The sequence below is a fragment of the Narcine bancroftii genome, chromosome 1, assembly GCF_036971445.1.
Source record: "Narcine bancroftii isolate sNarBan1 chromosome 1, sNarBan1.hap1, whole genome shotgun sequence".
Taxonomy (NCBI): domain Eukaryota; kingdom Metazoa; phylum Chordata; class Chondrichthyes; order Torpediniformes; family Narcinidae; genus Narcine; species Narcine bancroftii.
Window position 1 is genome coordinate 273,300,505 of NC_091469.1, and position 27,042 is coordinate 273,327,546.

At 39.7% G+C, this 27,042-nt stretch overlaps 1 protein-coding gene across 5 annotated transcripts in view; it reads right to left on the minus strand.

The window, feature by feature from the left end:
- Window positions 1-142: 142 nt before the first annotated feature.
- rab3il1 (RAB3A interacting protein (rabin3)-like 1) overlaps window positions 143-27,042 on the minus strand; it is a 134,529-nt gene continuing 107,629 nt past the window's right edge. For 4 of the 5 annotated variants that reach the window (XM_069899385.1, XM_069899393.1, XM_069899382.1 and 1 more), the window contains exons 6-12: window positions 26,152-26,268; window positions 24,044-24,172; window positions 23,150-23,262; window positions 23,039-23,062; window positions 13,529-13,628; window positions 8,834-8,900; window positions 143-8,539 (exon numbers count right to left, since the gene is read on the minus strand). In XM_069899385.1, the coding sequence (XP_069755486.1) occupies window positions 8,457-8,539; window positions 8,834-8,900; window positions 13,529-13,628; window positions 23,039-23,062; window positions 23,150-23,262; window positions 24,044-24,172; window positions 26,152-26,268 (633 nt within the window). In that variant the 3' untranslated portion in view covers window positions 143-8,456. The remainder of the gene's footprint in view (window positions 8,540-8,833; window positions 8,901-13,528; window positions 13,629-23,038; window positions 23,063-23,149; window positions 23,263-24,043; window positions 24,173-26,151; window positions 26,269-27,042) is intronic. The other variant, XM_069899383.1, reaches the window with a different exon arrangement.

The window sequence follows — 27,042 nt, forward strand, 5'->3', positions numbered from 1 at the left end:
CAGACTTGATTTGTTAATAACAGGCAAATTAGGATATTAAAAGTATGAACCTCAATAGGAAGATAGCATTTTAATGTCCTTGAAATTGTTTTCATTTTACTTCCAGGTGTCCATTATTTTATGCATAAAATATCCAAAGTCCTTTATTAGATTCCAATCTATAATTTATTAGCATGCTAAAAATACATTATTGTCCCCATCAACTTTATTCAAAGGAACAAGTTTTTAGTTTATATACACACACACATAGAATGTATTAAACATTTGTATAAATGTAGTCAATCCAAACCAGGGAATGGAGAATTCCCTCCATCCAACAGGCATTACATTTGGCAAAAGGACACTTATTGCTCCCCATTAAAACACTGAAATTAATAACAATTGAATAATACTGTCAATTAATAAAATTAAACATGCACCATGCATCTTAAAGGAGCACCATCTTTCTGGAAAAGTATTTGGCAAACATTTTTTATGGAAATGGAGGGGAAAGAACCACAAAAAAGCTGCATTATTTTGCCATGTCAACACCTCCTGTTATCATACAACAATGTGATTTATTCCTCATTTCTTGACAAAGATTTCCCTGCCTAGTATTCCACGTGTTATGACATCGAGCTACAGAACAAGGTGACTTGACTCCTGGTCTGCATTCAAATTAATTTCGATATATATTATGGTTACTCTTTTGGATCCTATAGCACTGCAGCTGGGAGAGATAAAATAAGGCACAAATTCTACTTCTGATGAGTACCCCTGTTGGGAAATCTAACAGTGAGCATCAACTGAATAGAGGACCAGGATCTGCACAAATATATCCTGTTTAAATAATGTGCCTGCATTTAATAATGAGGTCGAAGACTGATGACCTTGACTAATTACTGGAGACAGTCAGTGCCTGTTCGTCGCAGCACAGAACAGCACCCTTCAAAGACAGAAGGGGAGAAAGGTGTCTTAAATTACTTTTCATTAAGGTTTTCCAAACATTTAACAATGCTCCTTTAAAAGTGATGAATTGATTATAAGGTATTCCCTAGTGATTATAATACATATTAAACACATAAAAGGAAATTATACATTGAAACTACTGGGAAATTATTGGTTCCTATTCTCACGATGCTGTGCATCATAGATAATGTCAATGGAAAGTAGTGAGATATGAAAAATTAACATGTAAACACTTCTTACTGAAGAAGGTGGTAATCAAAAAAAGAAGCACCCCAAAAAAATGCAAGACAAATTAACATAAATGCTCACCTGATGAACAGATTTTAAAAACCATTCAGTGAGAAACAGACAGAATGAAGTGCGTCCAGTCTCCACATAAAATACACAGCCAAAAACCTGACAAAGGCACAGAAATAGAGGTACTTGAACAACAGAAAAGTGAGAAAGACTAATGTGGAGCTGCAGCAGTGACATTTGTACATTAATGGTGTGCTTTTTGTAGCGAACATTTCCATAATTTGGTGTCATTGGCATCCCACGATGGGTATCAGAGAGAGACTCCACCATTATATAGAAAGGATAAGAAAGTGGGAACCTGTAAAAGTATAGTGGCAAAATAGAAAATTACAGAAATTCAAAAACAAAAACAGTAATTTGTGGTAGTCATGGGCAATTGGGTCTTTCGGCTGAGATGCAATGCAGCTGTGTAACTGTAGCTTTTTATTGGTGAATTTTATCTTTCTACGTAAATGGTTATATGGTTATATTTATTCTTAGTTATTTTACTTGCTATTGATAATATTTCCCCTCCCAACCCCAGTCTGAAAACCCCATCAAGCTCACGATTTCTGCATCCAGAAGAAGTTAATTTTACTGATGCTCATTTGCATGGACACAGGTAGTTTTCTGGTACCGGGTCCAGGTGCTCATTGTCTACAAGTACTTAGAGGAGAGGCTGGAATGGAGGGGAGAGGGTTGCAGCAGTGCTGGAGGGGAGGGCATTGCAGCAGCGGAGCTGGAGGAGTAAGGGTTGCAGTGGTTGTGGAGAGGGTTGCAGCAGTGGTGCTGGTGGGGGGAGGGGAAGAGGGTTGCTAGCTGTGAGGCTGGTGGGGAGGGGGATGTGGTGGTGACATTGGAGGGAGAGAGTTGCAGTTCTAAAGTGTTTGCGAATGGTTTTGGGTGTTTTTGAATGGAGAGAAATGTGGGTGGACATTATATATACACCAAATACTGCAAGCTCTCAACCACTATGCTCCAACTATGGAACAAAAGTCCCATTGCCAGGGTCAACATCAGGAGACATGTAGGTGAAGGGAGCAAACTCCTACAGAAAGCCTAGAGCAAAATCCCAAATGTAGTTGGACATCACATAGCTGTCATCCTTCCAGCAGCTTCTGCAATCAAGTTGTCCCCAAACGTGATGCCTGTAACTCCTTTGGACTCTGATGATGAGGTCGGGGGGGGGGGGGGGGGGGGGTGGGGTGGGGCGTCATGCTGCCTAGGCAGCGCAAGACCTCTTTACACTTTGCCCTGGCATGCGCCCTGGAGAGGTCACTCTAGTCTCACCATGCACTGAGAATGCAACACGGAAGACAGCAGTTACAGGTTATAGGTCTTGACTCAAGTGGCATAGAATTGGACACCACAGGTTGTCTTCATTGGTGGGAAGGGCCATCATGTCCCCCTCGTCAGCTACCACCCGCCTTAAGCCAACCAGCCCTCAGCCAATAAGGTGCTGACCTGCCACGATCTTCCTGCTTCAGTGGATGTCCGTAGCTTTAGCTTCAGCACTTGACAAGCAGATTGCCAAACTTACATCAGACAAACATCAAGAAAACAGACTCCAGCTCTTCGAATCGCAAACTGGAACATGAGAACTATGTGTCCAGGATTGATGGATGACCTCAAAGCAGTTGATGATGTCCATAAAAAGTAGTTATTGACCTTGAGCTACACAGACTAAAAGTGGATGTAGCAGCCTTTCAGGAGTCCAGAACCCCAGACAGTGGTACCCTAAAGGAGGAACACTATACCTTCTTTTGGCAAGGAAAGAGTATTGAGGAGTCCAGAAAGTATGGTGCAGGCTTTGTCGTAAGGGATGAACTGCTCCGTAAGGCTTGAGCCTCCACCAAAAAGTACAGAGCGAATCATCAGTCTGTGTCTCTCCACCACACAGGGACCTGTAAACATCATCTGTGTCTATGCCCCCACACTGTGCTCAGCAGCCAAAACCAAGGACCAGTTCTACAAGTCACTTGGTGTCAATGTCAGGAGCATTCCCAAGTCAGAGCACATTTTCCTCCCGGGTGACCTGAATGCAAGAGTCAGTGCAAACCCTGAGTCTCAGCAATCTGTTCTTGGACATCATGGCATAGGGAAGATGAACTAAAATGGACAGAGACTCCTGGAGTTTTGCTGCTACTATAATATGTCACCAATACCTTCTTGCAGAAAAAGACACGCCACAAAGCATTATGGAGACACCCCAGGTCAAAACACTGGCACCAGCTGGGCCTGGCCATTGTCAAAACATGATTCATTGAACAATATCACCAATACCAGAGTATACCACAGTACTGATTGAGACACGGATCACTCTTTGATCACCTCCAGAGAGAAGTTCAAGCCGAAGAAGGTCTGCTGTGCCAAACAAAAGGGCCACCCAAAAATCAACACCAGCAAGACATCCTATCCTGAGAAAAATGTAAAGTTGGGCTACTTGGGCTATTCAGCAAACTCTTCCCAGGAACCAAGATCAGGAGAGGCAACCTGGACATCCCTTCGCAAAGCCATCTAAAACACCGCAGAAACACTGTAAAAAAGAGTCGAAGAACAATGATTGGTTTGAGGCAAACACCATAGAGTTGGAGCCAATGACTGAAGTGAAATGGACTGTGCTGACCAACTACAAGCGTGACCCCAGCCAGAAGAATTTGCAGGCATTAAGAGCTGCTCGCAGTAAGGCCCTGCAAAGAGCACATGGCTGTGCCAACGAATACTGGCTACAGCTGTACACAATGAGTCAGATTGCCTCCAACACCAGAGGCATGTATGAGGACATCAAGCAAGCCACTGGAGTACCAAAGAGGAAGTCAGCTCCATTGAAGACAAAGACAGGGGAAGTCATCATTGATCAGGAAGAGTAGATGGAGAGATGGGTTAAACACTACCTGGAACTCTACTCCAGAGAAAACGCCATTTCTCAAGAAGCCCTGGACACCATTGAAGACTTGCCAGTATTGGTGGAACTAGATGCAGAAACCACAGTAAAAGAATTGAGCAAAGCAATAGACGATTTGAACAATACGAAAGTGCCAGGTGAAGATTCCATAACCCCAGAAATCGTCAAGCACATGAAGCCATCGCTGCTGGAGTCACTCCATGAGCTTCTCTGTCTGTGCTGGAGAGAGGCCAAGGCTAGGCTTGATCCCAAGATCATTACCCTGATCAAAAACAAGGGTGATCATTGTGACTGCCACTGTTACATCTCACTGTTAAGCACCATGGGAAAGGTCTTTGCCCAAGTGGTCCTAACCTGACTTTAAACCGTCGCTGATCACACCTACCCTGAATCTCAGTGCAGCTTCAGGGAAAAGAGATCAACAGTTGATATGATCTTCGCAGTCTGCCAACTCCAGGAGAAATGCTGGGTAGAACAGGTGCCCCTGTACATCGCCTTCTTAGGTCTCACCAAGGCTTTCGATCTTGTGAGCAGGCATGGACTGTTCCAGCTGCTTGGGAAGATTGGCTGCTCCAAACCTGCTCAGCATTATCACTTCTTTCCACAACAACATGAAAGGCACAGCAGGTTCAATGGATCCATCTCTGAACCATTTAAGATTCTAAGTGGAGTAAAGCAGGGCTGTGTCCTAGTGTCAACACTATTTGGCATCTTCTTCTCCCTGCTGCTGTCATATGCATTTCAGGATTCCAAGGACGGAGTACATCTGCACATGAAAAGCTCTTTAACCTGGCCCATCTGAACACAAAGAGCAAGACCTAGCAGGTTCTCATCGAAAAGCAACTGTTCACTGATGACACAGCACTGACCTCCCACACAGAAGGGCAGCTACTGATCAACAACTTTGCTAAGGCCTGCCAGGAGTTCAGGCTAACGATCACCATCGAAAGACCAACACGAAAGAGCAAGGTTTTGCGACCCAACCAACAATCTGCTTTGGAGATGAAGAACTTGACGTCACTGACAGCTTCACATACCTGGGCTCCACCATCACCAGCAACTTCTCACTTGATGCTGAAATCAACAAGCGCATCGCTAAGGCTCCCACTGTGATGTCCAAACTGAGCAAGAGTGTGGAGCTACAAACACCTCACAGTGAACACTAAACTCAAGGTCTATCAGGTGTGTGTCCTCAGCATCTTTCTTTATGGCAGTGAATCATGAACAATGTATGCCAGGCAGGAGAACAGGCTTGAGAGTTTCCATCACCAATGCCTTTGAAGCATCCTGGACATATCCTGGCTGGACAGATTAAACAATACCAAGGATCTGGATAAAGCCAATTTTCTCAGCATAAACCTCCTGCTGTGTGAGAGATGATTTTGGTGGCTTGACCATGTACACAGTATGGAGGATGGTTGCATCCCAAAAGACCTACTGTATGGTTGTCTGGCGGAAAGATCTCAACCCATCAGTCGGCCACAGCTGCAGTTCAAAGATGTCTGCACGCGTGATCTGAAACTTGCGCACATCAAGGTGCTCAACTGGGGGCCCCTTGCTAATGACCGTGGCCACTGGAGAAGTACTGTCAGAAAGGGCGAGGAAAAGCAGACATGGAGGAAGCAGAGACAACAGACCCAGTTCTGATTTCATCTGCAGCAAGTGTGGCAGAGACTGTCACACCAGAGAGTGGGCCTTATGAGCCATTCCAGATGCCACTCTAAAACCAACAGACTATCCATGGCACTACCATCGTCTTCCGAGACAGAAGGATGTCCAACTTGCAGGCTATTTAATTGTGTAAGATGTGGCTGGCACAATGATCTTGTCCTCATAATTTTGACCATACTCATTTGCTTCATCGAAAGTCCATTTTCAACAAGAGGCAGATATCCTGATAGATTGAGGTTGACTTCTCCATGACTTAGGAAGAGTACTATTGTACATCCTTAATAAGTAACTTGTAACTTTTATGAAACCACTGTTTACTGAAGCACTCCCATTCTTTTATAATGCACATACAATTTCTAATACAGACAATATTCAGCAACAGTATCTTGCGCACAATACTAAACTCAGAATTAGTTTGGAATCCACGGTGTACAAAATTCCAAACATATGGGTTAACAACATATTCTTGGGTTATATGTCAAAAAAAAAATCCAGAAATTCAGCTTTCTCAGATAAGGTACTGATTCCAGAGTTTGGCACTACATTGATCCAAGTTGCCGTTGTTTGTGATTCGGAAACTGATGGATATTGAAAGTTTTGTACAAATCCTTCCAGGATTATGTTGGCCAAAACAAGGGGAATTTCAGACTTTTGCTTGCACACAGCATTTTTTTTTTTAAATGTCTAAAAGTGACCTCTTCTGCCATTTCAGAAAGCATACATAACATTTGACTAGAAAACTTTGCCTACTTTGAAGCTGAGGGAGTGATCCATTTCAAACAGCATCTCCATCAACAATAGGACGTGGAATGACCCATAGAAAAATCTTTGAATTAAAACATGAAATTAGCTCTTTTAAGTGGGGGTTCAACCATCAGGTCCAAACCAGGGCTGATCTGAATACATGATCAAATAGTAGGAGACTTTCAGAATTATAATAATTTGAGATGCATCCCAGCTTTACCTTTCCTCGAATAGATTAGCCTGTCAGGTCAAAGAACAAGGAACATTCAATGTCACTTGAATTCAAGATGAAGGAAAAGCAGAGACATACAGGCCCGGATTAACACAAGGGAAGTGCGAAAGCATCCAATTGTGTTGATGTGTTGGAGGGAAGCACAAAACAAGCATAATGAGGTGGACAGTGCATTTGTTAGTGTCATGGAGAGATAGACCCATTGGGTTAGTGATACACTGAGAGAGTGTTCTTTGCTGCACTAGGCTTCATGTTATAGCCACTTTTTAGAAAATTAATGCATGTCAATACTGTTTTTTACATGACATCAATTATTGTGCCATTTGCTGCATAATTCTCTGCCATATCATTTATGCTGTTCTCTGCTCATAAGAAATGGTAGAAATTGTTAATCCAGTGGTTTTTAATTGCCCATCCTCCAGGTTTCTCCTCAGCTGGTGTTTATCACATAAATAAACTGGTCACTAATCATGGCTGCATCCAGCATCCTTTGGATGTTTCTCCTTTTAAGTATTTGTCTCCATGTTATGTTACATAATGAAGCCACTGTGATCTAAAGAGTCCAATATTGAGTTGTGGAGTTTTAAAATTCTTGATTATTGTGAAGAGAACCAAGTTACATAATAAAAGAATTACCCCGTACATCATTCACAGTCTTTCAGTATTAATTAAAAATAAACATAGCCCAGGGCCAAATCAGAGGAAGTACTAAATTCTGAATGCATTACAATTGCTCCTTGTAAACAAAATGGCAGCGCTGCTGGAGCTGCTGTTAGCAGCATTGCTGCTGGTGCAGCGCTGGAGAGCGGGGCGTGGAGGCAAGCGCTCTTTCTGCAGGGTCCCACCAGTGTTCCTAATGACAACAGCTCTATGCAGGCTTTAAACAGCCTGCTAAAGAAGCCGATGGTTTTTTAAAAAAAAAATGCATCGACATTGAATGCTGGTAGCTTACTACAAATAGTTGCAGACTCTGGGGGTGCAGACCAATGCAGGGAGAATACCCCCAGTTGAGTATAGGAGTCCACCCTACAAGATAGTGACCATGGTAGGAAACCAACAAGGGGCTCAGCAGCTGAAGAAACCACACAGTCTGCAGGCTGCTGGCAATGCAGTCGACGGATTCACTTAGGCTGTGACCTGCTGGTGACTTGTGGCTGAAGGGCCCACACAGACTGCGGGCTGCTGGAAATGGATCATGGGAACCAGGTATTGGAAGAGGGTGCTGAGGGCAAGAAGGGTTTCTGAAGAGTCTCGGGCACTGAAGGCTTCCTGATTGTATCAGAGATTTGGATCTAGAACTCAGGTTGTCGAATGTTTGAACTGTACTGCTGTAGAGGCTGTGGGAATGCTGGAGGCAAATCCACGGACACTCAGTGTCTCTGAAGGGACTCTCTTTTTCTTCTCTTTCTCCTATGATAAGGGCACCAGGCAATACTCATGGTGACTCTTTGTTTGCCTTATGGCAGACAAAAGTTGAAGTGCATCATGTATATTACATTTTAAATGTATTATTACGTGACAATAGAAGGAACTTTGAACCTTGATTCATTTTCTACAAGAAAAACATTTGTGTTTGTGGAAGGCATTTTTTTCTTCATTTTTAAAATCCATTGTGTGAAATTAATAGCCCCTCAAAGTACAGTTGTGCAACGTAGTCCTAAATCTGGGCACTAACAAAGACTATGACTCTTCAGTGTAATACCCCAGTTTAGCAACTGACATTTCCTTCCTCAGCTTCATAACTTCCCAGTACATCTGTTCCACTGCAAAAAAAAAAAAAATAAATTAGTCTATAATGCAAAATTATGGTATATTTCAATACTAATTGTGTTCCTGCATGCACCTGCCACACACTTTCATGATGCTTACCTCACTTCGAAACCACTGGATGGCTTGTGGAAGAGTTTCACATCTTCCTTAAACTCCCTACCATTGTTTTCACTTCCAAATTTATTCTTCTTATTTAATCCTTATCAAATGCTGATATGCTGAACAGGCCATTATGGACCCTGACCCTTCATTTCTGTTTTTCAATGAGGAAATTATTATGATCTTACCATCTTGTCGGACCAGGCCTTGTTGTATATACCGGATATATGTGAAGAAGTTGCAAACAGCAGTTATCTGAGAAAGATATGGAATATATGGTAACGCAGTTACTCAGTAGGCAGAAGTAAACCTGCAGCAAAGTCCCACAAATTGCTAAAAGATTTCTAATCTATTAAATATTGAACAAATACCACTAAAATGTGAATTTTATGTTAAGACAAGACAGAAGTTGCGTGCAATTCCAGGACTCTTACAAATGTAAAGTTTCTCCTGAGAATGATAAATATAATTTAGTAAAAGAATTGTATGTATCTATTGTGGATATTTTCATTACCACTAGCTGCCACTGATGAGAAGAAAGGTATTAATGGAATACAAACATAAAATGAATCTTAAAGTATATACTGTGAAATTACAAACAATGATGTATATTATAGGGATCTCAACATTATTTGTAGCCAAGTTCACTTGGTGTGCATACGTTTATGCATAATGCATGCATAGAAGGAAAATGTAAGGCATAAAAATACGTGCCTAGAAATTCTAAATTGGAGAATGAATCAGAGATTGACATTAGGGAAATGTTAGATTAGGAATGGGTAAGGAATCCAAAATAAAGAAAGGAAATTGGGAAGGGAGGGCAGGACAAGGGTCATTGGGGTTGAGCATTTCAATAGATCGGAAGGGAATATGTGGGTGGGAGTTGGTGGTGTGCAACTGGAGAAGTTCCTGAAGAATTTAGTTAAGTCAATAGTTCTCTGTTCAGCACAGCACCAAGCGCATGTTGTCCCAACAAACCCAATGGCAGATGTTCATTTGGACAACATGGTTCAACTTCATCTACAATGCTCCAATAAGATCTCTGCATGGGAAATGGCATCAACCCATGCACACCTTGAAATTCATATCTGAAATGCCCTGCCAAATTTCTGAAGTGATACTAAATAATGCATTTGTGGGATGAGAAAGAGTTCTGAAGTGAGATCTTCAATCTGAAATGCCCACTGTTTCTTTTCCCATAGATGCAGCCTCAACATGGCAGCAGAGTTCTAGACCAGTTAGAATTTGACAGATAAGCACAAGATGAATAAAGGGAACTAATCTTTGAGCATGGAAGGCTTCAACGTGGAATAGCAGCAAGACAGCAAACGCACTACAATATTCCAAGAGACAAAAGGTTGTGGAATATCAAGAATGATATCATGCGACTGGTGACAGTTCATTGGCTTATTCTCTTGTCGATAACTCTCATTTTAATTTTTTCACCATTTATGATTAAAGTAGTTTTAAGTTGAGAAAGTGGAGAGAGCAGGGAGAACAAACGGGTTAGTTTGAAAGGGTGAAGAACAGGAAAGATTGGGAGACATAACTACTTCGCAGGTCAGGCAGCATCTGTGGGAAATAATCTTTTATCAGAACTAAATACTAGGCTGCAATCTTTTTGCGTCCAATAGAGAGAGTGGGTAGGCCCACCGTTTAAGGTTTCATCCAAAAGACTTCCTACAATTCTGCTCAGAGAGCCAGTAAGCATGGCAATGACAGTTTGGAAGAACAGGATTGGAAATACAAAAATCACCCTCTAAAAGTTTGTACAAGTATGGAACAATGGAAAAAAAAGGTCCTTCCAGTCAAAAAAACAGGGAAATAAATAATGGTAGAAAATAGATATGGAGGAGTAATTAAAGAAGTACTTTGTTTCTGTCTTCCTAGAAGAATAAATGCTGGGATAAGTTAAATTAAATGAATTTGTTTCGTAAATAATTGTGATGGAGAAATTTTCAAGACTGAAAGTAGATTAAACCCCAGGGAACTAAAAATGGTTACCATGAAAATAGCTATTATTTGGGATAAAACATTAAAGTCTGCAGGTGCCGTGATTGAAGCAAAAACATGATGCTGGAGAAACTCAGTAAGTCAAACAGCATACTTAATATAGCAAAGAAAAAGATACATAACCAGTGTTGGGTATGACACCACCACCTGTACGTGATGACATGGGGCCACTTTGATAAATATGTATGCTTGTTAGAACACCATTTTAGAACTTCGTAAAGTATCAATAAATCAATAGCCTGCCATGTCTTTCTTATTACAAACCATGCTAAACAAACCAACATTTTGAGCCTGAGCCCTTCATCAAGATATGGCTATCAATGGGTGGCATTTTCCAACATTTAACACACATGAAATTGTTACAGCAGATTGGAAAGTGGCAAATATAGCACCACTACTTAAAAAGGATGGTGAGTGAAAATAGGACTCAATAATTTAAGTAAAAGGGAGAATACCAAAGTCTATTATTTGATAATAAATTAGAAAATATCAATGGGATTACATAGTTAAGATGGATTTAAGAAAGGGAAGTCATGCTTAACAAACCAGTTAGAAGGTTTTAAAGACATAACTGCTAGAAAAGATAAGGAAGAACCAAATTGGGGTTTTTAAACAGGTTTTCAATAGGTCTTTGAAAGAAATCCCATATAATAGTTTAGTGTGCATAGTTAAAGCACATGGAATGAGTTGAAAATTGGTAGGATAAGAGAATAAAACAGTAAAGGAACAGGAGCAGACCCTTCAGCTCACCATCTGCACTGTCCATGGGGCCAGTCTAACAAATCTCTTCTGCCTGTACATGGACTGTATCCCTTCATTTCCTGACTGTTCATGTGTCTGTCTAAATTCAGTTTAAACATTGCTATCATATCCACTTCTGCCACCTCCTCTGGCAGCATGTTCCAAGCCCCTGTGTAAAATAAATTGTGCCTTGATCATCTCCTTTAAACATTAGACACAAGAGGTTGCAGATGCTGTAATAGGAAGCAAAAAAATCTGCTGGAGGGAGGAACTCAGTGGGTTGAGCACCATCTGCAGGGAAAGGGGAGGGAATTGGCAGAAACAATTTTCCACACCCACAAAAGCTACTCGACCCACTGAGATCCTCCAGCAGCTTTTTCACCTTTAAACAATCCCTCTCTCACCTGACACTTAACCCTTCACTATTTGGCCTCTCCACACTGAAAAAAAGATTGTTAATCCACCCTTTTTGTGCCTCTTATAATTTATACTTCTGGCAGGTCTCTCTTCAGCCTCTGAAGCTCCAAAGAAAACAATCCGAGTTGGTCCAACCACTTCTTATAGCTAATACACTCTAATCCAGGCTACATCCTGGTGAACCTCTTCTGCAAATTCTCCAGTCTCCATGTGCTATCTGTTGCGCTGCAACTCAAAATCCGCGCAATACTATAAATGTGGTTTCATCAAACTTTTATAAAGCTGCAATATTACTTGCCAACTCAATTCCTCAACTAATTAAAGTGAATAGGTCATACTCCTTCTGTGCCCCCTTATGTACTTGTGTTGCCACTTTCAAGGAGTTGTACTCCCAAATCCCTCTGTACAACAATGCTCAGATGGGTCAGGTCATTTACTGAATTCTTTGCTCTTGCATTTGACTTCCCAAAATGCATTGCCTTGCACTTGTCTCAATTAAACTTCACCTGCACTTGAAAAGTTTTATCTTTATCCATCACATTACCAATTTTCAAACTTACTAATCAGACCACCTATATTTACATGCAAATGTCCCAAGCAACAGAGACCACAGCACTGATTCATGTGGAACACAGACCAATAAACAACTCCCATCATTACCCTCAATTGTTTATAATCAAGCTAACATATCCACAACATGGATCCCATGCAACTATGTTCTGAACCATCCAATCTGGAGGGATCTTGTTTACATGCACTCTAATGAAGCATTCGACAATGATCATTGTCCAACCATTATTCATCATCTTCAGGACCTCCTCAAAAAAATCATCAAATTTGAGAGTCAAGAACCACCCCCCCCCCCCCAACCCCCACAAACCCATGCTGAATATTTCCAGTAAATTAATGTTTTTCCAAATACAGGTTAATCCTGTACCCAAATCTTCTCTTAATAATTTCCTCATCATTGATGCAAGGCTTACAGGCCTGGATTTACCCTGCTGCCTTTTTTAAACTAATGAACCACATTGACTATTCTTCAGTCTTCTGGATCCTTGCCAATGAATAAATAGGATACAAAGATCTCTATCAAGGACCCAGAATTAACTCCCACAGAAGGTTGCAGAGGACGTTAATTAATATATTTAAGCAAGGTAGATCTCTTGAGATGAAAGAGATCAAGGGGCATGCAAGAGAGCACAGGAAAATGCCCTGATTGCATTGAATGGGCAGAGCAGACTTCAGGGGCCAAACAGTCTACAGCTGCTATTTTTGTATGCTTTCCTATTTACCTCGTCAATCAGACAACAAAGTTAACTTTCACTTATCCACAGGACAAACGTCTTTGAATCTAACATCTCATTTGATACAGTTGTAACTGTGGAGGTCCACCACTGGCTTACTACAGGGGGGCAACCTCTGTACCTGCAGAAGAGCACGGGGATAAGACAACACCTGGCCGGCTGTCAATCAGCTGACCTGAATGGACCAAACCCCACCTGGTCGGATGTCAATCACCCTCTGGGATTATAAGCCTGAGCCAGCCCTTCGAAGCCCCTCTCAGAGCTCACAGCAGCACAATCTTACAGCTGGCTCGAATAAAGCCTGTTGTACAGTCTTTTGGTTTTGTGTGTTTGCTTCGGACTGACAGCGCACCACAGTGACACATCATAAATCAAGTTCCCTTGTCCTTTCAGCTTGTACATACGTACCCTGGTCCGGCAGGATGGTGAAATGTAGAAATAACTTCCTGAGTCTCCCAGCTTGATGCGATGTTTACAGGTTCTGGACAGACCACTCAGTGCACACTTCCTGTGAAGAAGGAACAACAGAATCAGAGAGGAAGGGATCACTCCTTGTGAACTTACTGTTGGAAATAATATATTTTCAGTGGTAATATGTGCCTCATTTAAACAAGCGAGAATCTACCAAGAGTCTAACCTTGGTCTGCATCGGCTGAGATTGGACTAGAATACTTAGTTTTATTATTAATTATCCTTTTTACAGTCAATGTTATGTCTGACTGATTTCAGGGGGAAAAAACTGACGATTTTAGCACCTTCAAGACAATCAGAATAAATTTTTGCAGCTTTAACTGAAAAAAAAAAGCACGATTTACTCTCTAATGTCATTTGGAGAAAGGAACCTGGCAGCCTTGCGTGTCACTTGAGCCCATATAACAGCTTTTCATGCACATTTTATTCCATGACTTGGAAACAATTTGGAGAGATGGTATTTATCTATAAACAGAATAAAATCTGACAAAGTTATCCTGTAAATTATATATAACCAAAGTTTCCAGCAGCAAGATTTCGATTTGTGAACCATATGCAAGAGATCTCAAAGTTAAAAATTACTGACTTTATCTTGTGTGGGCCAGAGAGCAGCTAAATTATATAATACATTCCACCCTCTCCTCTTTTCCTTGCTATTACATAGAATTGGAGAGTATGTATCCAGAAATTCCACCTAGTCTATGCCAAAATTTTACTCAAGCCTCCTCCATTCTTCCTCAAATATCCCATCTAACCCAATTTATCTTTTCTCCTTCCAATGCTTATATCATGCATCAATGCTCTTCTGCTCAACTGTCTTTTATTGGTCCAGAAACAGTTTATGAATTTTGACTTGATTTTCTTGTTGAATATGTTATATTGAAGGCTTCCTATTTTGCAATTCACTACACTGAAACCATTTTTTTGTGATCTACTCTATCAAAACCTTTCAAAATTTTAAAGATCTCCACTAAGCCACTTAGAGAAGAAAGAGCCACTCTCATCCTTAATCAATGCTTAACTTATTTTTGTTCCTTTCAAACTATTTTTTCCAACTTCTTTCCTTTATGCATTTCTCTTTCAATTTTCAAACCCTGTCTCTGTGCACCTTAAGAAAAACTTCTTTTCTTGGATGACAAAGCTTGGCATTCTACTTAAATCAATAAATACAAAATGCAAAGGAAACATTACATTTTGTCAGTTATAAATTTTCAATTATATGGCAATTTATTTTAGTGCATTAGGTTCATTTTCCTGTCTAGTAACCTTTTCTTTCCAAGAGTTTTCCATATTGCAGTAAAACTACTGATATCAGGTACCTCCAGGGATTGGTAGATGCCAGATAAGTGTATTTTCTGTTTGCTTGAGACTTACTCTTACAATGCCTAAATAATACACCTGCATTAAGAATAAACAGTTTAAAAGACAAAAGACAGAAATACTTACAGTGAACAAACTTCACTTGCATGGATATATACTATAAACCTTAACGCATTTTACTTTATTTTCCTCTAATCCTTGGAAAACATTTAACCATCTCGGCATCTGCAGATTCCTCCCCATTCACAGAGCCGCCCATAAGATGAACAATAATACTATAACTAAGTAACCCCCCCCGCCCAAGTTTACAGATCAAAACTCTGACTGAGGCAACTCTTACTAAGCAGGGATAAGGAGACACTTTAACAGAGTCACCCCAATGGTGAGTGGCATTAACCAGCTCTTGATCTTGAGTGACGCCATTTTATTCAAACATAACTTTATTGAAACAGCTGCTGCGAGCAAAGCACGACCAAGACACTTTACTGGCTGAATATTTGCTTTCATCTCCGCTAAATGTGTTACTTCAGAGAACATTTGGAACTGTTTTCAGGTTAGCATGGTTAAAGTCACCAGTGACAATCAATCATCTGGGTGTGCTGCTTGGGCTTCATAGATGGCCCCATAAAGCTCTTTCATCGTTTCCTCTTCACAGAAGGAGGAGCATAAACCGCTGTGATCAGGGTGGCTGTGAATTCCCTGGGTAGGTGGAAAGGCCTGCACCTCACTATTGAGCTCTATTTCTGGTGAGCACGATTGGGATTTGTGAGGGTGCTGGTGGCAAGAAGGGTTCCTGATTGAGAGTTGGCAGCACCCTGAACTGTATCAGAGCTTGGACTGGGAGCTCGGGTTCACCACTGGAACAAACAGGAAGCCGTATGGCTGCGGAGGTTGTGGGAGTGGAGAGGTAAATCCATCGATACCCAATACAGGAAGTGAATCCATGCATACAGTGAATCCGAGGGGACTTTCTTTTGCTTATTTTTCCTCTTCGTGGGGGAGCTGGGCTGGTGGAGCCTTTACATCAAGCAAAAGTTAACAGCTTTATTTATATACATGAATAATAAAGGAGTTTTGAGATTATTGTTCCTTTTAATTTCTAGTTTATTTGTCACATTATCAAAAAAGGATCCTTTGATTCTCTGAGCCCTCTTTAAACACCACTCCCTGTAGATATCATCAATAGAGAGAATGGGGAGTCCAGTGATCTTCTCAGCTGTTTTAATCACCTGACAGTGCCATTGATGTGGACAGTGTGATCTCTGCACTCTCTCCCAAAAATCAGTAATGATCTCCTTTATCTTACTGACGTTGGGAGTGAGGGTGTAACCTTCACACCATGCCACTCGACTTACAATCTCCTTCCTGTATTCCACCTTATCATTATTTGATTCCCGGCCTAGCCCTATGGTGAATTTGAAGATGAAAATGGAATAATATTTGGCTGAACAATAGAGGGAGTATAGTAGAGGAATGTAGTCAATGCAGGTGTTGTTATGGTCCAGGTGGTCCATCAGGGTGGAGGACTGGTGAAATGACATCCACTGTTGAACTGTTGTGACAGTAGGCAAACTGTAGTGTGTCCATGTCCTTCTTGAAGCAGGTGTTGATGTGGGGCATAAACAACCTCTCAGAACACTTAATCACGAAATGTAAACTCTAGTAGCTGGTCGACATTGAAGCAGGGCCCCTTGCTCTTCTGACACATGCCACATTTTGTCACACATTCTAAATCAACAGCCCTAACATCGCAGACTGTCTAATTTTTGATATACGACTAGCTTGAGTGATTTCCCAAGGACTATGCAAATAAGAAAGGATGTTAACAGCCAGCAATAATGTATAACAGCAGCCCAATTTTCTGCAATTGGCAACAGTCAGAATGAGCACTTAATCTCATGGCCCAACCCATACGTTATCTTTGAAAAAACACAAAAACATGAAAAAAAGATGGTACTATTTAGCTGGAAGATTCTATGGACATCTGAATTATGAGAGCTTTTCCCAGTTCAATAGTTGTGCATTTTATGTATTCCCAAATCAGTTATGCTGAAACTTTCCCTTTCCCAGAATACACATCATGTACAAATGATTTGGATACCAAGCCAAAGCATATATGCAATCTAATTCTCTACCTGACTGATTTGACTTCAGGAGAAGGAATCTTGTCTTTAACTGCTCAGGGAAGAAGGATGACATTTTGAATAAAGCTTCAGACAGGCTACAGGTAATCTCCCAAGAGTTGCAGTTTGCTTAGATTCCAAACTTTTGTAAATAATCCTCAGGTCTCAGAAAGATGGGGAAAAACCCAATCCTCTCCTCCACCACATCCTTGTAATGACCAGAATGATCTCGAGGTTTTGTGGATAGTTTTAACAGCCTGAGAGCAAACTACATGGTTTGGTTACCACTTGAAATTTGAGATAACATCCTCTAAAGTGATTGCTCTCACATCTATTGGAGTTAATGATGCCATATTACTTGTGCTACAATATGACAACAAATTAAGAATTTCAACTGAACCGGGAGTGTTGTTTCATCAGAATCAACAAACAAACAATAAATTGCAATACTGCTGGAGAAGCTGTAACAGCAGAGCTGCCACTGGTGTGGAGCCAAGAGAACAGGGAGTGAAGACATAGCACTGTTCTGCAGGCTCCTAATGCCCGGCCATGATGCTGACGGCTCGAGGCTCTAAATAGCCTGTTAGAGGAGCAGGGGGTTTTGTTTTAAAACATCCAGCAACCCCAGTGGTCTGTGCCCAAGTTGGCGGCATGTGTGTGCTGAGTTGAACAAGCAGATTTAAATGGGATGGTTGAGTGCTGCCTTGAGAAAGGTTTTCATTTTGTTCTGCATTTTAAAACCGATAGCACAACCATCATAAGATCTGTTGTATGTCATTTGTTAAATTACAAAAATTTAACTTGCAGCCTGTTATCATAACAGAACAATTTTTAATGAGAAGAGAATTAGGCAAGTCAAAACTGATAGAAGATAAATGATTCAACATTGCTTCTATCTCTACAGAAACTGCTTGACCTGCCCAGTTCTTAAAATATTCTCTCTTTTACTTTCAGATTTATAGTATCTGCAATTTTTAAAAAAAAATTTTTTTACTTTCTACACACCAATTATTAAATGGAGATGAAAAATCCCTGCTACAGAGAGCCAACAAAGTTGCAGGAAATGGGAAAAATGTGAAGGGAACAGGAAGGGATATTAGAAACTGGTAAGTAATTTAATACCTCAACCCTTAACAATGCTATCCTTAGGTTGTACAAGTTTAAAGAGTGGATAAAGAATAAAATCACAGCATTCCACAAGTTAGGTTCTGGATAGGTGAATGGCAACAATTCAATGAAACTGTTTCACATTTGAAGAAGCAAGAAAAAGCACATGTCAAAGATTGCTGACCTAGAGGTAAGTATCAATTTACCACCTCCTCGTAAGTGAGCCTTTTCAATTATATACCCAGTAATAGCAATCTTTAGAGTATCAATATACTATGTCCCAATTACCAATTTTGTCGACATCATCTACCTGTAGACTAGTGGAGGAATACTATAATCCTTGTTCCAATTATGAGAGCTTTCAACATAACCATAGCATCTATATAAATAATGTTTTTAAAAATATAACAAATTCAAAAGTAAATACATCATGTGATTTAATTAAAGATTTCTAGTTATGAAAGAAATTACATTTTAGTGTCTTCTGCAAAATTATATTTCAAATTGTGAAGCAATTTGAAAAAAGGTAACCATTGGAATATAGTGAAATGCTGCATGTAATTTACATTAGCCAAGATCCCATAAACATCACACAGATGAATGTTCAGTTTATCTAATTTCTCAAAAAAAATTACCAAAATAACACGTTACTCTATATTATCTCACAGCACCTTGAGATGTGTTAGATGTATTTAAGTACAGATTAGAACCTCATCCAAAAGTTCAGCTTGAAGTTCTCATTCAAAGGACATAACATTCAAAAGTGCAATGTTATAGCAATTCCGCAAGTGAGCCTCTGGATCTACCTTGTATCAACAATTAGGATTTGGTGGTGAGAATGCTTGTACTGATCCAAACCAGTCTCAACTTGTCCATAAAAGATTACTAACAATTGAGAAATTATCAAATGAAGAGAAGTATTTTTTTCATTTTTCTTTGTCATAACATCATTAGGCAGGTGCAAATGAATTAATTTTTAATGTTCCTAAAATTCATAATCAGAAATTCCATTTCATGGAAAATAATTTCAAATTAAGAAATTAATAGCAAGGGATGGAAGTTTTGTCACAAAATGTTTTTCTCTTTTCTCTCAGAATATATTAGAAGGGAAGGGCATTGAAATGAATAACATAAATGTGCTCAACGCAATCAAATATGATGCAGAAAGAGAAGGAGTTGAGTTAGGGTGGCATGGTTAGTGTAGTGGTTCGTACAGCGCCAGCAACCCAGGTACAAATCTGGCACAGTCTGAAAGGTGCTTGCACATTCTCCCCATGACCTGCATGGGTTTTCCTCAGGTGCTCTGGTTCCCTCCCATCTTCCAAAATTGGGTGGCAGAGGTTTGCTTCAATGGCCAGAATCAACTTTGACTGTTATAGAAAAATACAAGCTGCATAAATGGTGTTGATTTATGATCAGGAGTCTCAATAAATTAAAGCAGGCTTTTCAACATTAGTGTAAATATAATATTTGGTTAGCAAGTTGGTGATTAATTCATTCACCTTTTGCTCTCTCCTTATATGCTCTTCAATAATAGTGTTATTTCTCCTGACTCACTCCAGATTTGGTTCAGGAATTCTGCACTTTGGGATTAGGAGCAAGTGAAACATGCGTTCATTCCATTAGTTACCTCTGGATTTTAAATCCATCCAGAATTCATGGCATTTCTGCAGGACAAAACCCTTTTTCCCTTATTTACTTTAACTTTAAGAGCTCATCTGTCTATCCAGAAATTTAACCCATTCATTACATGAACTGTACAGTCATTGCGTATAGATTATGCAAAGATGAGGAAGGTATACTATGCAAACATTCACTGTACATCAACCAATTTACTACTGCACTAAATAACTGTAGGAGAAATGCAATCTGGGTCGCATGTGCTGAATGTTCAATGAAGTTGCATACACTGCACTTCCAAAATTTATATTTCCCCGTCTTCAATTTAGAAAACGGGGTAGAATGGTAAATATTATGATATTGAGTAATTTCCTAATGTAAGGAGGAATAAATTTCTACTCTGGTGTGTTATTAACCATATCTTCAAGCACTGTTGATTCCAACGTGTCATCACTCCCTCATCACTGAGTTGAAATCCTGGAACTCCTTACCCAGAAGCATATTGGAGATATTTCACTGCACAGATGGTAGTGATTTAAGAAAGTGGTGCACCAAATGCTTCTTAAAGCCAGTAGGGATGGGCAATAAATGCTGGGAAGTGACTTTTTTTTTTAAACTGTACCTACGTTTGAGGATTGGATGCACTGAGATAATGATAATGTTTTTTGTCATATTATTGTACAATGTTGCACATGCACGGAAATTCTTACTTGCTGCGGCTGAACAGAAATTGTGTAAAATAAATCCTACAAAAACAACTATATATAATTATCATAGCATACTTAAAGGAATTTAAAAAATAAATACAAAAAATTGATAAATACTCATGCATACTAAGCAATTGTGCTGATGTGCCTTTTGTGGAGTCAGAGCAGTCTCTGATTAGTGTTTATGTGGGAGAGTCAAGAGCCTGATATACATTGGAAATAAACTGTTCTTGAACCAAGAGGTGTTGGTCTTCAGGTTTCTGTACTTTTTGCTGTCGTGATGAGAGTTCTTTATGAAATTGGCTGCCTTGGAGATAGAGCCCCACATAGATGCATTCAATGGATGGGACGTTGGAGCCTGTGATGGACCTAGCTATGTTTGTTACCTTCATGAGCCTTCTGCATTCTTGGGAAACTGAATTCCCAAACCAGCCTATGATACAACACAGTGAGCCTGTGGGAGTTTGATAGAGTACTTTAAAATATGTAAATTGCCTCAGACTCCTTAGAAAGTAGAGGTATTGGTGAGTTCTTCACAGTTGCCTCAATGTGTTGCCTCCAGAAAAAGTCTTATGAAATATGGAACAGAGGTTCTGACCATCTCTGCTTCCATCCCATCACTACAGACAGGTTAATGAACCCTAGGCCTCCCCTTCTTAACATCAGCAATATGCTCCTTGGCTTTGGTGATGTTGAGAGCCAAATTGTTCTGGCACCAGCAAATTCAACCAACTTTTTCAATTAACTGTGTATCAACCAAGTTCCATTAATCAATCAAGGCCAAAAGGTGCTTCATCCCAAAGGACAAAATTGTAAAAACAGCTTATTCTGAAAAATTGACCCACAACTTACAGTCGGGAATTTTCATTAGATCAAGGAACACAGTTCCAGCATTAAATTCCCCCAGATAATATTAGCATAATGAACGGCCAACTTTCAAATTCAACCTCACCATTCTGAAAAATTGATGGAACAATCGCTTTTTTCCCCCTGACACCACGCTATTTATTGGGCTATCAATTAAATCATATTCTTAGTCAGGCTGCATTCTGCCGGTGCACAGCTTATTCTATACACTACTCACACAAGACCATCTTTCTTGCAGTTTCAACTTTGCTGGATTCAGAAATTACCTGAAAATGGATACTGTTCTTACTGGATGGCATGGAGCTAGATCACATGCATATGAGGCTTCACTGCAGATGTAGTGTTCACAAAGGACAAAACATTGAAAAACTCATCACCCAAGCCCTTTCCATCAACAGAAATCGAAATTTGGACCTCAATGGACAGCAATATCTGGCATCAAGCTCTTACTCTTACCACCTCAAATATGGGCACATACATGACTCAAGTGTTGTTGTAGTTGAAGATCACAGTCACTCTTAGCTTCCTAACTTTAGTGGAACAATATCTTGTCAATTTCAGTGCATCCTATTATCTTGATTTATGACAAGACTGCACAGCTGTTGTAGGACCTTTGAGTCAGCCCTTAAAAGGGACCCTGCACAATATATTCTGCATTAAAGAAAGCTTTGTTTCTTGAACTCTTGTAATGATTGGAGAAGAGAACCAAAATGTTCTCAGAGTGTCCAAATGGGATCTTATCAGGCTTGTGAAACACTTTACCCACAGGAAAGATATTCCTTATGTAAGAGGAGCACCCAAACCCTTCAATACTCAGGCAGGAGTTCATCAGGAAGGTACCTTGCATGACCTCACTTCAGCTGCATAGGTCAAATGCCAGCAGTTGGGATGATATGAACCGACGAAAATGTATCGGTCTTCTCATAAAAGAATAATGTGATTTACCCCAGTGACATGAACAATGGGTATTTGGAGGTAAAACACAAGATTCTATTGACATCATGGTTAAGTGAAAAAACACACAAATGCTGGAGAAACTCAGCAGGTCAACACCTTGATGAAGAGCTCAAGCCCGAAATGTTGGTGATGCATCTTTACCTTTGCTATATAAAGGCACTTTTTGACCTGCTGAGTTTGTGTGTTTCTTCAACGATGGGTATTTAATCATCATCTTCTGTAAGTACTGACTGTTTGTGTGGACTCTAGCCCAAATTTCAGAGTGAAAGCATCAATTACTCAAAGTAGAATAACACCAAAACTTTCTTCACAATCCTAGTAGATAAAAAAGAATTAAATGTCTTCACTAATCCTGAGAATCTTTTGTACACAAGAAAATTCTTAAGGGCCAGGAAGCAAATTCAAGAATGTGCACACCATTCTAATTCAATGAGATGCCTCATGCCAAAACAGAGTTCCCTCTGCTGTGCAGATGTGAGATTTTATTTTCCCCCATATCAACCATTCCACAATTCTCTCATGTCTTAACAATCTGATTAGGATCTGAATTCAGAGCATCATTTTCCTTCCACTTTTTTTTTTTTTTTTTTTTACAACCATCAGGCAGGCTAACATACTGTAACATCATGGAATCCATAATTTATATTAATGTGAGGCATAAAGTTATATTAATGTCGTGAGTATTGGCTGGTTGTAAACAGAGGTTAGTTTGCATTAGGACAGTGAATCTCTATGTAAACACTTACGTCACTACTTCAGCCCGCCACCCACTAGAAAAGAAAAAGAACATTTAATCAAGAGGAGAATTAGACCAATTAATAATAATTTGATCAAAGTTCTAAAGAGTATGCTCTTACTTTGGTCCTCCACACTCTATGGCTGAAGCCTTAACCACTGGCAAAGCTTGGACAGCTGCAGGCTCGATACTCAAGGTGTTGCTCTCCACAGCAGCCTGAACTGCCTCGGTCAACTGAGAAAGGAAAATGAGGGAGATGGGAGAAAATAAATATTGCAACAGAAAAATCTGGTTGAAGCACAAAATAAAGGCAACAAAATAAAACAGCAAGAGAGACACAGAGATAAACCACAGAGTTGGACAATTGCATCATTTTCAAAATACAGAAAGAGGAAGAGAGAGCAAGAAACAGACAAAGTATGTTCATCAGCATCCATGGAACCTCCTCATATTTAACAAGTAGTTAATTTTACCCAATTATTGATGTTTGGGCCTGCCCTAAAGAACCCTCCAGTGATGTCTTAGGGCTGGAATGATCGATCCTTAACAATCTTAACCATCAAAACTCAATTATAAACTTTCACATTTAATGCTGACAGCTTCTAGAACAATGAACAAGACCACATATTACAGCAGCTCCAGGTCTATTTTCCCTCCACTTTCTTCTTGATTTTTAAAATTGTAATAACACACTTAATTTGGCTCTTTTTCAATTCCTTCACTGTTGCAACAAGGCTACAGTCAACAAAAAATGCATTTAAAACTGTTTCAGAGTCTAGAAATGTGGCTGGAAACAGTAACCGTGCACTTTCATTGCTAGAACTGCACGGTATGAAACAGAAAGATGAGGTTTGTATGTTCATGCACCTACTAATTTGGTCAACATGTACTACCAGGCTCAAGGCAAGACATATTGAAAAAAGAAAATTAATCCTCCAAAGCATTAATCCTGTCATCAGGGATAGACTGGATTTTGTCTGTTTCAGGTAATTCCAGAGTACTTGCATGAACTCACCTCGTGCTTGGCAAATGAGAGACATGGACCAATATCCTCTTGGTAAATCCTCTCCAAGAATGGGCATGCTTTGTCTAGAGTTGGTTCCTCTTTCCACGCCTGGAACTCATCAAATAAAATCAGGTCTATCTAGAATAGAAAGACTGGTCTAAGTCAATGTGTGTTCTTTTTCAAGATTTCCATCATTGTCAAATTTGCTGTCGTAGGAACATATATTCTCCCTCCACTTTTAAAGACTGAGACTTGCCCCAAGGTAAAAATTTATTGTCTATCAAATATCTATTAGTACCCTACCAAAGTAGCTATTTTAAAACAAAATGAGCCAACAGACATTGGTAAACAACAAAACAAAATCCAAATTCTCCTTGATTAATTCCCACATGTGTAGATTTCATGTGCAGTGGAGAGGTGGGATAAAGGATTTACTACCCAATAACCCTGACCTCCTTACTTTTTCCTCTCTTCACAAAAGGTACAGAGATGAATTGTAGGGTTTTAATTATCATCTCAGTTAGTGTACCATAGGGACGAGTTATATAGTCAACTCGACCACACAGTTGTGCATCATGCCACAAAAATAACTTTTCTCAGTGTGCAATCCCATACCCTTCCTAGAATCTCAAAATTACTCCAAAATTCAATGAGTTGGAAGAAATTAATCAATTAACTTAACATAATTCCAGTTTTCAACCGATTCACATTTCATTCTGCTAATATTTTAGTTCTAAAAGCTTAGCAAAAATATTTAGTGAAACTTGGTAATCAACAGATTGATGAGCAAGTAGAAGTTAATCCTCAGTTGGTTAACACAAAGAAATTCTCCTAATTCATTCTGAAATTAATGGATGAAGAAGGAGTATGCCCTAATTATTTATTAGTTCCACAGGAAGGGGTGAACCCCAGTCATGCATAGATTTAAAAAGGATAGGTCCTAATGAATCATTAGATCCAAAGATCATTAATAGGTTTATGAAATTGATTTATCCCATAGTGAGAAAATAGTTTACCCCAATTATAATGAGGGTTAGAGTGCTGCCCGATCATAATGGATTCATTTCAACCATTCATCAGTTTCAGAGCAGTAGTGTAACCCCAATCAATTGTTGAAAGTGAGGGAGCAGTACATTTATTATTAAAGGACTTGTCAGGGAGGCAGGGCCATAATGACTGATGAGGAATAAATAATCCCTAATCGCTTACTAATGGCGAGGTTAGACAAGAAGGCATCCATCCAATTAATTTTCAGTGTGATAAAATAATTAATCTGCTCAAAGACTTGCACTGGTTATCAAGTGAGCAAACCAATATGACAAAATCAACTGTCAAAGAGCCCTATATTATAACAACTAAGAAATGGATTGAGAAAGTTTCATACAATTTCACCTACCCTTACACCCAGCAGTCAGAAAAGAGATGTAGGCCTAGAAATGTGAATGTTGCAATTGCTTTTTGGCATCTGAAGATCCACATTTTCCCCCATTGATAGAACGAGGTTGTATCCATTTCTGGGACACAATGTATCACTAGAAATTTGACCAAATACTTCCAGGGCTTTCCAGCAAATTCTATATCAAATGCCATTTTTTCCCTCAAGCAATTAGTCCTCCCCTAACAGCAGGCACTAATGTCTGGTCAGCTACCACCATCATCACTTATAGCATGGTTCAGCTTGTGCCATCTGGCTCATCTTGTGCATCTGACCAGATTTCTCTCTTACCCAGCATCCTCATTATTTCAGGCTTTGTTGGATCAAGCAAGCTCTGATCTTAGACATCATATTTCCCTTTGAGCATTAAGCAGCATGCAAAGGAAATGCACAATGGCTGTTGGTTCTATCCAAGCCTTCTTCTATCCAAGAGTTGCCAGGGAAATTAGTTCACAAAACAAAGGTGCACTGTGCAACAACCCTATAATGCATTTTGTTGGAAATAGATTAATTTCTTGACTACATTTCGTGCCTGGAATGCAGATGATCCTTTTTACCACTTCGCCAGATCCTTCCAATAAATGCATTCAATTCAGATTTGATTACAAGAAACAAACAGACTTTAGTAGAATATCTCAGAATATATTATACAATAGGGCAGAGCAAAAGGTGGCAACAGTACCTGATGCTCCTGTATTGATGATGACTTGGAAAGACGTTCAAATGGTTCAGGTGTGACATAAATCGCCCTCCCGGGTACGATACAGAGAAGTAGAGACAGGAGAGTAGGCACCCCTGCCTTCAGAAGTACCATGAAAAATTGATGTTAGTAGAATTTGACGATAACACAAGAAAGACAGGGAAAATTACCAATACGGAGAAAAGTTCAACCAATGTAGACTGATTAAAGAACAGCAGCAGAATCATTTTAATATTAGTTCAGTTATCAGTGATATAAAATGCTCCAAGAGAGCATTATAAGACAGAGAGAGCACTGGGTGAGAGGGATAGACACAAAATACAAAAAAATCCCAGATCATGTCAATACACTCTCACTTGTTGCTCTGTCCTTCCCTCTCCACAGGGAAACAAAGCAGAAGGAGAAAGGAAGCAAGAGAGAACGTGGAGTAGAAGCACATATGGGAAAGTGAGAGGGGGAGGTAGGAATGAAAGGAGAGAAAGATAAACAGGGGATTTAAAAGAACAGGGAGAAGTTGGACCAAATATCTGGAATAGATATCAGATATCACTTATCAGTGAGCTCAGATTGAAGGGCTATTCAGTTTTTAAATATTATTAATCCATTCAAGGTCAATCTAACATTTTTCTCTCATAGGAAAAATTCCAAATGCTTTTTTTTTCTACATACTTTTTTTCCAGTTCTGCCAAAACAGTACGACTGTTACTATTTGCTAACAAGTGGAGATAAGATTTCAGTTTGTACATCTCTTGAATGGGTGTATTGTCAAGACTTTTCTCTCATCAATTTCTCCTGAGTGTAATCAGGAGTTAACCAATGTGGATAACTACTGCCACCCATCTAACTTTATTAATGATGGGTGCCTTATGTGTA